At 48.4% G+C, this 17,171-nt stretch overlaps 1 protein-coding gene across 1 annotated transcript in view; it reads left to right on the top strand.

The window, feature by feature from the left end:
- Positions 1-6,178: 6,178 nt before the first annotated feature.
- LOC135899877 (uncharacterized) overlaps positions 6,179-17,171 on the top strand; it is a 105,524-nt gene continuing 94,531 nt past the window's right edge. The window contains exon 1 of the mRNA XM_070533326.1: positions 6,179-7,417. Within this exon, the coding sequence (XP_070389427.1) occupies positions 6,179-7,417 (1,239 nt within the window). The remainder of the gene's footprint in view (positions 7,418-17,171) is intronic.

The following is a 17,171-nucleotide window of genomic DNA, read 5'->3' as shown; positions in this document are numbered from 1 at the left end:
CAGCTTGACAAGTCAGAGAGGATTCGTGACGACGCCTAAAATTGCAGTGCTTGACGGGTCAGTTTACACGCCACTGGGCATGAACAGTTTCTTCCTTATAAAACCCGGCGTGGTAAAAGGACGTGCTTGAGTTCTCACACCGATGAGTACAAAACGTGCTTTTGCAGAGGTAGAAATATGGCGCACTGAAGTCTCTCCCTTTAATTATGACAATACAAGTGAATTAATATACTATCCTATATAGTCGATAACCAAAGAGAAGACCTTGCGACTGCACCTGTAATAAAGTGTGAGTGGCAGCAAGGACTTTTGTGTAAAGTGTAAGGTTGAAACAGCAGTGCCACTACCTCCACCATAAGCTGACAAACAGGAGTACGTTGTTCAATCGAGAATGATCTGGCCCGATGTAAAACTCGTAACGATATATATATATATATATATATATATATATATATATATATATATATATATATATATATATATATATATATATATATATATATATTTATTTATTTATTTATTTATTTATTTATTTAGAATGTCTTTATTGTTTTATATTGCTACCTGTACATTTTAGCATTACTTTTCGTACTTTTGAAGACGATTTTCTAAACAATATGTACAACAAGATATGTCGCGATGCTGACAACAAGTAGGAAAACAAAAGCGACTCCTGGGTCTTCGGGCAACGTTGCAATTACAGCCTAATGCTCGAACGAAACAAAATTACGTTTTTCTGAAGAATAATAATTGGCGTTACGCACAGGCCGCAAGAAAAAACCAATATATCTGTTTTGTGTGCATGTAATACTAAAGCAGGCTCTCATTCTAAACACTAATAAATAAATAACAAAGAAAGAAAGAAAAAAAAGAAAGAAAGAAAGAAAGAAAGAAAGAAAGAAAGAAAGAAAGAAAGAAAGAAAGAAAGAAAGAAAGAAAGAAAGAAAGAAAGAAAGAAAGAAAGAAAGAAAGAAAGAAAGAACGCAAGCAGCTTATCCAAATTATCAATTTTCACCGAAGTTGCAAGTAAGATTGATAGCGAAAAGTGAGTGTTAAAGAGAGTCGACATTCGGGCGATTGAATTTCCCTCGAGGAATAAAGCAGACACATCGAGCGCACTGGAAATGCTCCTTGACCACTTACACGTGATCTATTATGCACAGACCGCTTAAAGTTCTTTCACGCAAAGGAAATTCGAGAAACTACCCATTGTTCGGGGTATTGTTCGTTTTGATCAATGGCGAGGGCGCGCAGCCGCGAAGCCTCGTATCTTTACCTCGGAGCTTGATGACTCAACAGTCCACCCTTCATTCCTCTTAATCTGACTGGTACATTCACGCAATTTGCGATATTGCGAACTGACGCACTTGAAAAGGCTCATCTTGCAATGGAAAGTGAAGTGGGACTTCGAGAAAAGTTACAAAACCAGGCAAACAGAGTTAAAAGAAAAATTGTCAAAATGGGAAAGAAATCTAGAGCTCGGCGCAAACTCATAACCTCTTATCCATTTTTTTTCATGAAGCTTACTACGAATGGGAGAAAATAAACTCGAAGATACAGTTGTTTTACGATCCCTGCTACATAGAACAGGAACTGCGTTGGATAAGCGCCGACTGGGTTTTTTTTTTTTATTAGGTGCGAAACTGGCACCGCTCGTGAAACTGCTAGAAGCTTTGTACAGTTTTGAGCATGAACGTTGAAAGAAAGGAATTGTTCTTGAATTTGTAGGGATTACCGGCAGGTAACGTAAACGCAGTACGAATTGTATTTACTGCTTTCGTGAAATGTTACCATATGGCGCTTGAATATTCGAAGCAATGTGAGAAAAAGCACACCGGGTGAGACAGGTGGCTGCGGAAGGAACGAGACACATCCGTTGCAGTTGCGGCGGTTTGCCGAGAGAGGGCGCGGCGGTAGATTTGTGAGTGCCTTGACGGCGTGCTGTTGTTACCTTGTTTTACATTGTGACATTGCAGCGACGGTGAGCGACCAGGCAGTGGCAAAACTGTGAGTGGCGCACTTAACGTTTTATCGAGCGAACTAGTGGCGAGAAAAACTAGTGACGCTAAAATCGAACCATCTAGCGAACTAGTGGCGAGGAAAGTCGGCGGTCGTCGAAATCGCCTGTTAATACATTAGTCATCGAACATTCCAACGTAATCGCTGGTGCTTGGCGCGAGTTCCAGAAGGTGCGCTACTATGCGCTTCGCGCACGCAATCTAATTTATGCAAAGAATATTTTGATATCTAATCAGCAATAACAATTAAGAAAGACTTGGTACGGAAAAGCGCGCCCTATACACCGAGCGATAACTTTGTAAAAGTGGCTAGCCGGTGGAAAACGTCCACCGGAAAAAATATATATAAATAATGTACACGTGTCACTGTTGTCCATCTGTATGTTAGTTCTGTTAAATACCTAAGGTTGTTCAATCCAAATAATGTTTTCGCTTCATGTTTGCCTTCTCTCCACATCACACATACGTGGAAGGCAGAACTGCGCTGAAAAGAACAAAAAAGAAGCCTTATGCTTACTACTTTACTAACCACTAGAAATCCCTACGGGATCTAAAAGAATCCAGGCTAGGGAAATAAATCAAAAAGAAGAGCTTCCGGGACCCAGGCGCATATGTTTATTATTAATTGAGCGGACACGCCTTTGCGAGAACCTTGCACTGGACGCAAGATTGGTTCAAAATCTTTCAGCGTAGAGTTTACTGCAGAGGTGCTCTTCGACAGTATTTCACGCTCAATTATATATGGCACGTATATGCAAAACACACATTTGCGAAAGCTGCTCACCTCAAAAATGTAGTTTCTATCAAAGAAGACATAATCTCAACTTTATTGCTGAAGGAAAGGAGTTCCGAAAAAAAATAAAAACCAACCATAGGAGCACATGCTTATTCGCGTTTCTGCTTCAGTGTAAGGCAAGTGCCTCAAAGTGTAACAATTGAAACATTAAAACTATTATTTTACGTTGTGCTCGGTGAGAGGGCCGAGACAGCGTTGTGCGGGCCCTGGATGGATGGAAACAACTTTATTGTAAGTCATGTCTCCCACGAGGGGACTTGGAGGCCTTGCCCCATCGCCGCTTCTCGGGCCCGCTAGAATGCCCACTCTTGTGTCTTGAGGTTGGAGCTACGCAGAGCGGTGACCCACTTTGACGCAAGAGCCGCCGGAGCTACTGCCATTTTAGCTGATATAGCAGGAACACTCCCGCAACATGTGCGAGAGCGTCGCTCTAGTTGCCATACGTAACCTGCAAAGAGCACTCCGGTATTGCCCGGGGAAAATGTGCCGTAGTCTCACCAGACTGGGGAAGGTGTGCGTCTGCATTTGTCGCCAGGCGACGTTTTAGTTTGGGGTGAGGTGGGGGCAATATCCGTCTGCCTAGCTGTTAGTGCTTGGTGACGTCGTTGTATCTGACTAAGCGTTCTCGCGTGTTTCAAACCAGGAGGTCCGAACTCCGTCTCCGACTCTGCGCGGCGGGTCAGTTGTCGTGTCATGGGGGGGGGAGGGGGGGGGGGGTGTTACCTTGTTCAAGTTAAGGGACGGGGGACGGGGGACGGGGGGGTTTGTCGGTAGGGTTGGCTTCGTTCCATCGCCTCTACAAACAATTAACCGCACAACAACCTTACCCCGTAAAGGATGCTTCTTCTAAGACACACTCTGTATGCAAAGAAGCAGCCTTTCAGCTCTAGCAAATGAGCAGTCAATTACGCGCATACATGGCCACGGGAACATGCTTGGCAGTGAGTGCGTGTGAGAATATGTATATGAGATATGAAAGGCAGGGAGGTTAACCGGAAGATAGATATCCAGTTTGCTACCCTGCACTGGGGAAAAAGTAAGGGTAAATAGAAAAATAAAGAAAATGCGCATACATAGAAAGAGAGGGAGATTACCGAAAAAAAGGAACATAACACACACCCACACATGAGCGCGCGAGCGCGCGAAGGAACTCAGGAGTGTCACAGTCGTTCAAACAGGTCGCTTTACCAAAGGAATTTTAGTAGTGCCTTCATCGCCTCCCGGTGTGAAGACAGTGTCAGCCGGCACTAGAAGATCGTCTGCTCAGAAAGCCGCCGGTCGTCGAGGCGTGCCAACTCCGTTTCGAGTGACTGTCTCTGGTAGCTGTAGCGTGGACAATGGCAGAGGGTATGTTCAATTGTTTCCTCGCGTCCGCAACTATCACAGGTAGCACTGTCAGCCATTCCGATGCGGCAAGCAAATGTACTCGTAAACGCACTCCAAGCCACAGTCGGCAGGAAACAGTTGTTTCAATTTGTATAGGTTGTCCAGGTGGTGCAGTCCAGTATGCCGGAAACATGGTGTGTTCCACATGAATCGTGAGGCATCACGAGCGAGTATGCGAAGCTTTATTGCTACATCGGTTCTTGATAGCGGGATGCGTTCCTTTCAAGCATTTCAGTGAGCCCTCCTAGCAGCATGCCATAGGCCGCGCTGCTGCAGACCATTCCCCTCTACTTAGCTGAGAAATATACTCAGCACACCCACATCTACACTGATGCCTCAACCACTCGGGAGACTTCCTCATGTGGCCTTTATGTGTCCTCACCAAGAGAAATGCTTTCTTATCGGCTGTAGTGGAGGACATCTTCAACGACACTAAAGCCTCACGGCATCAAAGAAGCTGTCCTCGAAACTGCACCGAGCACCTGACCAATGAGCGATTTTCACTGACTCTAAAGGAGCACTACAAACATTGTGCAGTCTGTAAAAGAAAACCAATCATCAGCCTGTTTCTTTCGACATTGCGTACTTATATCACTTTGCCATTGCATCAGGCCACTATATCACATTTCAATGGGTACCGGCTCATTCTGGTATTCTGACCAACAAAAAAGCAGATGAAGCGGCACGCAAAGGTATTCAGCACGAAAACCATAAGGGGATTTATTTCAGTAGACCTGATGCTTCCCAACAAGCTAAAAAATTTGCTTATGAAAGAAAGGATCGGCTGTGGAGCTTGCCGACCCAACATTACCCTTTCCTTTACTCAATCGACCCAAATCTCAGATCCAGACTCCCATCCAGCATTCTTCACCATTTGGAAACTCTATATAATCGTCTTCGCCTGAACACCGCCTATGGAAACGGCTTACGGTACCGCTTCGGTTAAGGGACAAGTCCACACTGCAACAAGTGTGGCTCAGTTGAAACCGTTGAACATACCCTGTTTGAGTGTCGAGCGTATGCCGACGAGCGTGCGTTTTATGAACATTGCATGCATTCACTTACACACAGACCTTTGTCATTTGACTGTGTCTTAGGCCCTTTAGCCGGCCTCACAAAACAGAGGTGGGCAATGAACTTTTTGTTCACATTCTTAGAAAACATTGGTCAACTCGACAAACCTTAGTTCTACTCTGTAACCTTCCTGCACCTTTCACGCAGTGAATTATGTCACGTCGTTGTAGGACGGTGCATATACTGAAGGACTTTCCCATTGGACACCGTTGCCCATTAGTCAGAAAACTCAGTGCCCAATTTTTTAAAACTTTTTCCTTTTTTTGCGCCTCTCTCCTCTCTTCCTCTCCCCACTTCCCTTCCCCACGCAGAGTAGCATGTCAGCGATGTCTGTACGCTGGCTAAAATCTCTGCTTTTCATGAAAGGGCTCTCTCTCTCTCTCTCGTTGCCAATGATGCCGCAGTGGCCTGGGAGCCATTGAAAAGTGATGGCATGTCCTTTTAGCGCTAGTTGGTGACATAGGTGCCTTAGGTGTGCGTGCGGGTGAGTGAGGAAGGCACTAGAAAGCTCCTGGGACTGCCGGTAGCTAGGCTGTGATGGGGTCTGTTGTAGGTACGAGCTCTGTGTAGAAGAGGTGATCGACTATGGAAATAGCCGGGCGAAGACGACGAAGTCGAAGATTGCGGATGTGCTTCGCATGGGCTCCCGCTTTGAAACCGTTTTTCGGTGGAACTCCCTGTGCTGTGGACTTGCTTTTGGTGTGACTCTCCACAGGAAGTTGCCCTCTCCCTGCGGACACCTAATTTCGGCAAGTTTGCCCCCTTTTTAGGGGTTTTTCCACGCTTTTCGTGCTCAACCACCGCGCGGCAAAGTTAGGCCTCATCATTAGGCCGAGCCGCCGTTGACGGCACCGGGCTCCGGGGCGGTGACTTGTGGTTGTGGGCCTCTGTGAGGCTGAAGACCATGGAGTACTCCGTTGCGGGAGAGACTATAACGCCCGAAGAGTTCGAGGCGGGAGAATGGGCCTGGGTTTTGCGGGCTCAAGATAGATTCAAGAAATCTGTATACGGGAACCATCCCGAGAGTAAGCCTAGCGAGAAGCAGGCAGGCAGCGACGGGCGCCAGACGCACGGAGCAGAACAAGTCAAGCGCGGGAAAGCGCCGGTGTGGAAGAAACGGGGACCGTTTCTGAAGATGCCAGCGAAGGACTTCAAGGTTGCGTGCCGACCCAAGAATTGGGACTTGAGTATGGTAACGTCGAGGGAACTCGGATATGCCTTGAGAGCGGCAGCGGAGCTGACGAATGCGACTGCGGCGGAGGAAGACCTGGTGCGGGTCAACGAGACGAATAACACGATGACGGTGAGCACGCCGTGTATGCATCGCTGTGGGGCATATGCGAATGTGAAGACACTCAAGCTGGGTAATCATGACCTTGAGATTTCGGCGTACGTGGCGGCGCCGGAGAACTCTGTGCGCGGAGTCATTTACAACGCATACAACGGATGCCCACTGGCAGAAGTTCGGGCGGGATTCCTGAAGAGGAATGACGGCATAGAAATTTTGGATGCCAGACCTTTGGGGAAGTCGAAGGCGATTCAGATAACGTTCGGGGGGAAGCATGTTCCCTGGCAGGTTATTTACTGGAACTGTTTGTACGCGGTGATTCCGTACAGAGAGTTAGTCGAGACCTGCTATAACTGCAGACGAGTGGGACATCGGGCGGACGTTTGTTATCGTCCGAAGACTAATCTCTGTCGCCGTTGCGGAAAGGATCATCCTGCACCACCGGAAGGAGAGCCGCTGACCTGCACTCCAGACTGCATCGTGTGCCATGGGGCGCACAACACGGGGAGCCGGAACTGCAAGTTTCGTCTAGCCCGTAAGCAGCCGACGGGCCTGCAGCAGGGCAGTGAGGACAACGGCCTAACTGAGAAGGAGGAGCGGCGCTCGAGGCCCAGGAAGCGGTCATCCAGCGGTGCGAGAGACGATAACAAGAGCAGGGACCGGTCCACTTCCTTCCCACCACTGCCCGGACCCGAGCGTGGCAAAGGAGAACAGGGTTCCAGTCATGGAAGAAGTCCCAGCGCCACGAGAAAAAAGGTGAGCTGGCCCTACGTGGCCTCCCAGAGTGAGACTGCTCGAGAGAAGGAGCTACAAAGGCAGGTGCAGCAGCAGGCTGAGACGATTAAAAAGATGGAAGTCAGGATGGTAGAGATGGAACGCGCGCTTAAAAGCGACAAAGGACAAAGGGTACAGACGCCGGTGGTCCAGGCCCCACTGAAAGCGGCACAGGCGACTGCTTCTCGCGAGAGCGAGAGCACAGCTATGGAGGTGGAGAATCGGGGGAAGCTTAAGAGGCCGCCATCGGCGGATGAGGGAGCTAATGCAAAAAGAGTGGCAGAAACTTCAACGGCGGACACGCCGCAGCCAGTCGTTAAAGTCACTAGTCTTAGGGGGGAAATGTCTGCCCTTGCGGACAGAATAGGAAAACTGGAGGAAAGACAGGATAGGTTGGAAGCTCGGGTCGACAGGATCGAAGCCAGACTAGACAAGATTGAGGAGCGTCTTGACGCCTTCACCAATGACATGCGGGCTTTCCAAACACAGGTTATGGGCATGTTTCAACAGCTCAATGCTACGCTACAGGCTAGATTGCCTCCCGTAGTCGGCCAAGCGCCGATGTTAGTAAACCTAGTGCCTAATCATGGCCCCTCGCCAGCAAATTGAGGTTTGGCAGTGGAACTGCAGGGGCTTCCGTCGCAAGCGGGGGAACCTGCAATTGCACATACAAAATCTGGACAGTAAGCCTGACATTATAGCTTTGCAAGAGGCTAGTGGCTGGGTGAAATTACCGGGATTTAAGGCATTTACACCGCCAGAGATTGATCGGGGGGGGTGTATCGAGCGTCTTCACGGCCATGCTAGTCCATCGCAACGCCACGGCGATTCAGCATACCATAGATAGCAGCAGAGAGGACTACGTCCTGCTAGAGGTTCTGCCCAAAAGAAAGGACGATAAGAGTCTCTTTGTACTTAATGTGTATTCTTCTCCTAAAGATAAAGGGCTGGGCTTGCCAGACCTCTTGATAAAGACGCAACGGCTAGCGGCTAGGGCTCAACTCATTGTGGTTGGAGATTTCAATGCGCCTCATCCGGAGTGGGGCTTTATCCGAGCCACTCCAAAGGGAAATAGGCTTTGGCGGGTAGCTCAGGACCTACAATGGACAACCTTGAACAACCCGCTAGATCATACGAGGATAGGCAACAGCGTTAGCGCAGACACCTCTCCGGACCTCGCATTTGTTAAAGGTATTAGGGATGCAAAGTGGGTAAACACGGGACAGCCACTGGGCAGTGATCACTACATCCTTTCCACGGTATTTAGTGCTGCTAAGCACAAAGACAGGGTAAAAGGAACTAGAGTGACGGATTGGGACAGATTTCGGAAAGTCAGGAAAGACACAGTGAGCGGGGAAATCGAGGACTTGGGAGCCTGGGTTGAGGCGTTCAAGCAGGACGTGAAGGGTACCACAGCAGAGGTTCCGACGGTGGAGGAAGGTTTTACGGCGGACTCTAGACTGTTACACATGTGGGAAGCGCATGCGAGTCTCCTTCGGAGATGGAAGAAACAAAAGCATAATGGGGTCCTCCGTAGGAAGGTGGCCAAGCTAGAACGAGAAATCGAAACCTACACGTTGGACTTGCAGTGCAAACAATGGGATCAAATTTGTGACAGGATGAATGGGCAATTCGGATGCAAAAAAACATGGCAGTTGTTGAGGCACCTTTTAGATCCGGCGGCAACCAAATCGGCGCAGAAGGGTCAAATGGCTAGGTTAGTTCATCAGTATCAAGGCACGACTGGGGAGTTCATTCAAGAACTCCGAAGTCGTTACATAAATGGCGAGGCGGGCGGTTTCTTGCCGGATTACTCGGGAGAGGAAAACCTCGAATTAGATGTGGACTTTACGGTGGCGGATGTGGAGTTTGCAATGGGGCAGCTTCGTACTACGTCGGCAGCGGGTCCAGATGGGGTTACTAATAAAATGCTGAGGAACCTGGATTTCAAGTCAGTGGAGGCGCTCACGGACTTGATGAACAAATATTGGGCGGCCGGGGAGATCCCGGCAGAGTGGAAGCATGCTAGGATTACATTTATTCCTAAACCAGGGAAGAAGATCTGTATTGAGAATCTTCGACCCATCTCACTGACGTCCTGCTTGGCCAAATTGATGGAGCATGTGGTCCTCAACAGGCTTCAGGGTTATGTGGAGGACAAGGAGTTGATACCTAAAACGATGATTGGCTTCAGGGCTAATTTATCAACGCAGGACGTCATGATACAGCTAAAAAAGGACGTGGTTGATCCTGGGTACGGCACGGGCACGAAGGCTATCTTGGGGCTCGACCTCACAAAGGCCTTTGACAATGTCACCCATGAGGCAATATTAAGGAACCTATCGGACATAGGACCGGGGGGGAGAACCTTCCGATACATCAGATCATTTCTGGAGGATAGGACTGCGGAGATTGTAGTCGGAGAATTTAAATCGGATCCTTTCCCGTTGGGGGGCAGGGGGACACCACAAGGGTCGGTTTTATCGCCGTTCTTGTTTAATCTCGCCTTGATCAAGATACCGCCCAGGCTGGCAATGATATCGGGACTTAAACATACATTTTATGCGGATGACATTACTCTATGGGTAACAAAGGGAAGCGACGCACAATTGGAGGAAACTTTACAACAGGCAGTGGATATTGTGGAGGAGCTAGCGGGGGAGGCAGGACTCTCGTGCTCTCAGCCCAAGTCCGAGCTTTTTGTGCTTAGGGATAAACCAAGAGGGATACATGCGAGGCACTATGTGCCGCCACCACCGCTGAAGGTGAAAGTGGGGGGTGCACCGGTCGCTGAGGTCCAAACGATCAGGATCCTGGGTCTGTATCTGCAGACTAACAGGAAGAATAGGGAGGCCTTGGAAAGGCTCAAAAATACAGTCAATGCTACCGTGAGACTTATCAGGAGAATCGCCAATCGTAAACAAGGCGTCAAGGAAAAGGACTTGTGTAAGCTGGTACAGGCGTTTGTGCTCAGTAGAATAGTGTATGCGACGCCTTATATGAAGATGGACGCGACGGAGAAAGGCAAGGTGGAGGCTATGATTAGACAGGCGTATAAGGCGGCCCTTGGGTTGCCTAACAATACACCGAAAGGCTGCTGGGATTAGGGGTGCACAACACCTTGGAAGAACTGCGGGAGGCACACTTGGCGATGCAACTCAGTAGACTTTCCAAAACGATAGTAGGGAGGGATATATTGGAAGGGATCGGCATTGGAGTTGATCCTCCAGCTGGGGACATGAAAATTCAGGTGAAGCGAGAAATGCACAAGGGCTTGTACATAAAACCTTTACCTAAAAATATGCATCCGATACATCACGAGAACCGTAGGAAGGCAAGAGCCAGAGCTTTACATGCTAAGTACGGGAAGTACAACGGGGCGGTCTACGTAGATGTCGCTGAGTATAAGAACAATGACGCATTTGCAGTTGCGGTGGTGGATGGGCGGGGACGCTTAATCACCTCTGGATCAGTCAAAACCCGCTCCTCAGAAACTGCAGAGGAGGCGGCGATAGCGCTAGCTATAGGTAATACTGAAGCTGACCTGATTTTCAGCGACTCTAAAACAGCCATCCGAAATTTGGCGAGGGGCAGAATCTCTGTCACAGCGGCAGGATTACTAAATCGGGCCACGGGGCGAGGGACTACGGAGGTGGAAATTGTCTGGGTACCGGCCCACTCTGGGAACCCTGGGAACGAGGCAGCTCACATAAATGCTCGAGGTTTCGTCAGCCGAGCAGGTGAGCCGGACGTTCCAGGGAGGTCCACAAGAGATGGGCTGGTGTCCTTTCACGACATTACTAACCATTACAAACTTGAGCGGAGAATTTACCCTCCACCGGACAAGCAATTGGTGAAGGCGCAGGAAAGCGTCTGGCGAAGATTGCAGACGAGATCTTTCTGTAACCCATACGTGTTAAACAAAATCTACCCGGACGTTCAGCCGGAATGCAAATGGTGCCAGGAACTGGCCACCTATGACCACATATTATGGAGCTGTAGCATAGCGCCGCCACCGGCGGATATTATGCGTGATCCTTCTCTCGAGCAGTGGGAGGCCGTGTTGGCCAGCTCAGACCCGGTCGTCCAGACCAGGGCCGTGGAGTGGGCCACCCAGGTCGCCGTCAGCCATGAGCTGATGGCCATCTAGCACGGAATCGTCCGCACATGCGTTCTGACGAAAATAAAGTTTTTCCATCCATCCATCCATATGGAAATAGCCGATTTCTTCTGCTGTACACTGGCGCCTACATAGTAGAATGTGCCTCGGAGGTTCAAATGACGTGGAAGAGGTGCTATATGTAGTAGGGATCTAGCTTCTCTAGTGAGTTGTAGTGTATCTGCACGGGGCACGGCATATTGTTGCACCCCTATGCTAAGCAACATGCTGTCACTTTGTTCTGTTTGCTCTAGGCGTAGCTCCTGACCGCGGCAGTGGACGGCGATGAGTTCATTGAGAGTGTTGTGGCTTCCCACGTCCATGAGGACCTCTGTGCTAGCGCAGAGAGGGAGTCCCAGCGCCAGCTTGGTTGCTTTGCGGATGAGTGCGTCCAGACGGGTAATGTCGTTGCTGTGTAGGCTGGTGTAGAGAACGTGATCACTCCTGATGGAGGCCGGACTCCGGCCGAAACATAAGTAAAGTCATGTTAATTTGCCTACGTGTTTCTATCCTTTGAACTATTTCTCAGAACACATTGAACTCGCTACGTAGACTGGCACAGAACACAGGCGCTATACTGTGTTTGCTTGCCTATTTTGCGTATGTCCTGTGTCTATCCTTGTGTCTATCCAGCCTCTTCTTTAGCACTAGTCCTGCGTCCTTCTGTTTGCACTCAATGTGCGCGTGCTGCCTCTGACATGCTGGTCGTCTTTCTACTGAGCAGTCGTGGCTCTGTCATCCGAGGCTCTCCAGAAAGGAAAAGGTTCGAGGTTCGAATCCGGGAAAACCGCAATTGTAACAGAGGCGCTCCCGCTCCCGCGTGAAGCTTCGACGTACAATAACGCTACTCTGTGAAACAACCTGCACAGAGGCACTCACGTTTAAACGTTCGCAGAAATCTTTTCGCCGGTGCGTGGCCACACCCGCCACAGGCACGAAAAGCGATTCGTGAACTAGTACAATACTTGAAGTGCACCGGCTTAAGAGACCATTTACAGTGTCACTGTGTATAGTGTCGCTACCAGACGCACTCAGTGCTTACTCTCTCCCTTTTTCCTCTTTCTATTCCCCTTTCCCCCACCCCCAGTGTAGGGTAGCAAACCGGGTGCTCTTCTGGTTGACCTCCCTGCCTTTCCTTTTCTTGCTCTATCTATCTATCTATCTATCTATCTATCTATCTATCTATCTATCTATCTATCTATCTATCTATCTATCTATCTATCTATCTATCTATCTATCTATCTATCTATCTATCTATCTATCTATCTATCTCTGCCAGTGTCTCACGGTCCGCGTGGCAGAAATAAATTACTGGCAGCAGCGCGCATAGCGCGCGGGTGTCGCTTTCATTGCCAAAAGTTTCTCAGACAATCCACTCCGTAGTATTAACCTCTATACACTCTCCGAGGAGCACTTCATTCATCGAAACGCGGTGATTGATAGGCCCTTGGCAACCACGTACGCGTCGCCACAGCCTTCTTTGGAATCGCAACTCAGTATCGCTCAGCTTCCAACTTTTAAATTCGAACCGAGCGGACCCCAGTGGCAGCCCCCAGTAACGTAATAGAAAAAAAAAGTAAAGGGGAAGGTTACTGCCGGGATGACATTTTTCGTTGTGACAGCGTCGTCGCTGGAGAAAAACTCCGCGGACGCAAAAGGACTCCATTCTAAATCGCATACCCTATGCATTCTCGCGGGGCCCGTCGGAAGAAGGCGAAAAAATAAAAGCCGCGCTGGTGAGTTTACCGAGGCAGGCGTGCCACTTTCCGGATTGAATTTCTGAATCGAATGGGACTGTATGTTTCCATCGCGCTTGCTTCTTTTGTTTTTCTCCGTTCGCTTGTGTGCTGTTTCTTTTTCTTTCCCGCTAAATCAGCCTCTCAGGGACTCGCAACGCCAACGCGAGCGTGTAGCTTATCTTCTTGCTGCTTTCGACATTGTTATCTTCGCACGCATTCCCAATGACGCGCGCAGCTGCTCATTCTTTTTGCGACGTTACTCACGGAACACAATCCGCGTGAAGAAAAAAAAAAGGGCAGCTCGGGATTATTACTCTTCCCTTCGCCAGTACGGCCGATTCAAATATGCTATCCGTCTTTTTTTTTTTTTTTATTCTATCGCGACCTGTTTACGAGCGCTGGAAAGTAGCGATCTGGAAGACCGTTAACACAGCGTGGACTGAGCTATATTTCCCAGAACTCTCTGCCCTTTTCATGATTTTACCGACGTTTATCTCATTTGCAGCACTAACTTCTCTTTTGCACGAAAGTATGTTGTCAACTCTACGGCCGAGTGAACATCCAAACCGGGTGAAAAAAAAAACAAGAGAGATTTCGGAAGGCCAAAAGGTGCTCCGGAAAACATGCAGATTAGGCTTTACTGCTCGCTAATGAGGCGTTGCACTTACCAAGAACCTCTGATTACCATACCCTTCAATATATTTTTTTTTCTCTCTCTCTCTTCTCTATTTTGCGTCGCTTGTTTTTGTTCAAACGGCGTCTTCGCGTGTACGCTCATGACTAGTCGGTGCGTGCCGACCCTGTCGCTCTTCCCTACTCCTAGGCTACTGTTTGCTGAAAAAACACCCGCTAGCTTGCTGTAAACACGTTAGCTAAGTCCTTTGGTCTATCGCTTCTCCTTCGCTCTATGTCTCCGTATATTTTCTTCGGCAACGGACAGTTCCTTTGAGGTCATTTGCGGCAGTTGCCTTCTCAGGGTTCTTTCTCTCTCGCCTGCCTTCTTCCCTTTTCTTTTTTTTCGTCTATGCATTTATTTATGTTCTTACAGTTCGTTCGCTCGTTTGTGTGCTCGCTCCCCAACATGTTTGCCTGTTTTATTTTTATCTTTCTTTGTGTCTTTGCTTGTTTGTTTGACTAAGCTTTTCTTTAATCGATCAATCGATCGATCGTTTGATCCTTTGATTGATTTACGTATATATCCATTTATTTAGTGACTGAGTGATTCTATTTGTTTCATCATTACTTCAATACTTCCTTCTATGCTTTCTCTGCTTTACTTTTCTTTCTCTCTCCCTCTTTCAACATTTATAGCCGGCAACCTTTCTCATATTGCTTTATCAAAGTTTAACTCGCAGTATTCAGTGTACCATAGCAAATAATTGCAGAGGAAGGTCCTGACACTGACAGGCCCCGTTCTAACAAACGCACGCTATGAGTGAATAACAGGCAGACAGAAGAATGAAGCAATGCGATAAAGGAAAAAGGTGGGGGTGGTTACCGTGGGGCAGCAACAACAAGAACGAACAGAAACACCCCAACAGCAATGAAAATAATGCGTACATTGCTACAATTTTTCCAGCACGGAGCGATGAAAAGTTGTTGGGAATGTGACAAGCCAAGAAAAAAAAAATGGCCAATGGCGTTCGTAAACCACTCATAATCACTTCACGATCTCCTTTCTTTTCGTTCTCAATTTATCGGCACGAATAAATAAGGAGATGCGAGCACCAACACATGACGTCGGCTTCTCCTTTTCATATGGATGACACGTGTCTAGCGTTCACTCTCTTTTTTTTATCATTTTCTTTCTCCGGAATGTTCTCCCACATCCACAACTCTAATTGCTGGTTCTTTTCTGCTTAGCCTGCCCTTTTCCTTTGCCATCTTCTTTTTATTTGTTCGTCATTATCATTCTTTTTTACAGGCCCTACGCCCGTGTGTGCCGCCTCGGCGCCTTCATGCGGCGTTGTTGAGCAAGCTCGGTCCCACCAAGTAATCACGTGGCGAGGTGCTGTTTACGGCAGGCGCGCACGCACGCCTGTCAAAACACAAGCTCGCACCCAGTGCTCTTTCGCTCTCCCTCGAGTGTCAACAAACGCGCCACCGCTCGGTCGCATCACTGCACTCGGCGGGTGCGTTGCCTTACGGCCACGGTTCGCAGCACTTTCTGTTAAAACAGCGAGCTCGCATGTTTACCCGCTCCACGAGGTCGGCCTGTTCGGCAATCTGCGCTCGTGAGGAAGTCGAGTTGAAAATTATGGCCCCTCTTTAACCTGCTCTTGTTGTCTGTGTGCGTGTGTGTGTGTGTGTGTGTGTGTGTGTGTGTGTGTGTGTGTGTGTGTGTGTGTGTGTGCGTGTGTGTGCTTGTGTGTGCGTGTGCGTGTGTGTGCATGTGAATGTGCGTGCGCGCGTGCGCGTGTGCCTGTGTGTGTCGTCGTGGAGGCCCACCATAGTCGGGCCGCGATAATTGCCGAGCTTGTCTCTCCCTTATATAATCTGTACGAGTGTATAAGACTACAGAGTGACGGAGAACAGAAGTAGGAAAATTAATCTGTAGAATCCTTTATTTAGCTAAGCCAATTTACCATTTTGGCGCGTCGTTGTGTAGTTAGAAAAACTAAATAGAAATGTATGCAGCATAATTATACTCTTTACCTGTATGTATGTGTGCCTCTTTAGTGCATACAAACACACACGTACGTACACATACATACATACATGAAATTATGGGGTTTTACGTGCCAAAACCACTTTCTGATTATGAGGCACGCCGTAGTGGGGGACTCCGGAAATTTCGACCACCTGGGGTTCTTTAACGTGCACCTAAATCTAAGCACACGGGTGTTTCCGCATTTCGCCCCCATCGAAATGCGGCCGCCGTGGCCGGGATTCGATCCCGCGACCTCGTGCTCAGCAGCCCAACACCATAGCCACTGAGCAACCGCGGCGGGTATACATACATACATACATACATACATACATACATACATACATACATACATACATACATACATACATACATACATACATACATACATACATACATACATACATACATACATACATACATACATACATACATACATACATACATACATACATACATACATACATACATACATACATGGTATATCTACGTATGCGCGGAGGCAGGGAGCTTGGATGTGTGTCTTCTGGTTCTTTCCTTTTGTCTTCGATGAAAACACATTCAACTTCCCAAATCACCTACAATTGGCAGTGATGAAAAGCACTGGCAATATTTTTACTTGCTGACACGTCTTGTATTTCGTTACGTGCTATATGACACAGTATGTGAAAACATCGTGTGCGTCTCCTTGAGAAAGAAGGAACACGAGAAAAAAAAATCACGGTGTAACTGCGATGCTCTGTTAGCTACACCGAGTGTTACAGCATGCAAGTCAAACTTTGCGAGCAGTCTCTATTGAAAATCTTTTGTTGCACCCTTCTTTCTGACGTTTGAACTCGGCATCTCTGGCGTGCAGCTCGCGGTCGGCACTACGATGACGAACCCGTTCACTAGCCAACTCTCGCTGACGCTCGCAGCAGACAGCTTCTTCCTCAGGGGTAGTCGTCTCCACGCGACTGCTTGTCTGTTGACCACATAATATCGGAATGTCCGTACTCTCCCGGGGGAACGCACAAAAGAGGTAGTAGAGATACCTGAGAGACCCTGCTGCGCAGCTCGGACTCTGAGCTCCAGCTCCGGCTCGTCCAACTGGCTGAAGAGGCCGCTGGGACCTAAGACCTCCCAACCTGCATCTGAGGAGGCGGCACTCGCCCCCTAACCTGCGTGTCGAGGGGTGGGTAGATCACCTTTTCCATTGGACCTTAAAGTTTATTCTATCTATCTATCCTCAGGGGTACGCACTACTCGTTGTCTTCCCATAGTTGCAGCTGGGATGGAATTTGCGGAACC

Source organism: Dermacentor albipictus, chromosome 2 (assembly GCF_038994185.2).
Source record: "Dermacentor albipictus isolate Rhodes 1998 colony chromosome 2, USDA_Dalb.pri_finalv2, whole genome shotgun sequence".
In the NCBI taxonomy this organism is placed as follows: Eukaryota; Metazoa; Arthropoda; class Arachnida; order Ixodida; family Ixodidae; genus Dermacentor; species Dermacentor albipictus.
This window is presented reverse-complemented; position numbering and strand designations above follow the sequence as displayed.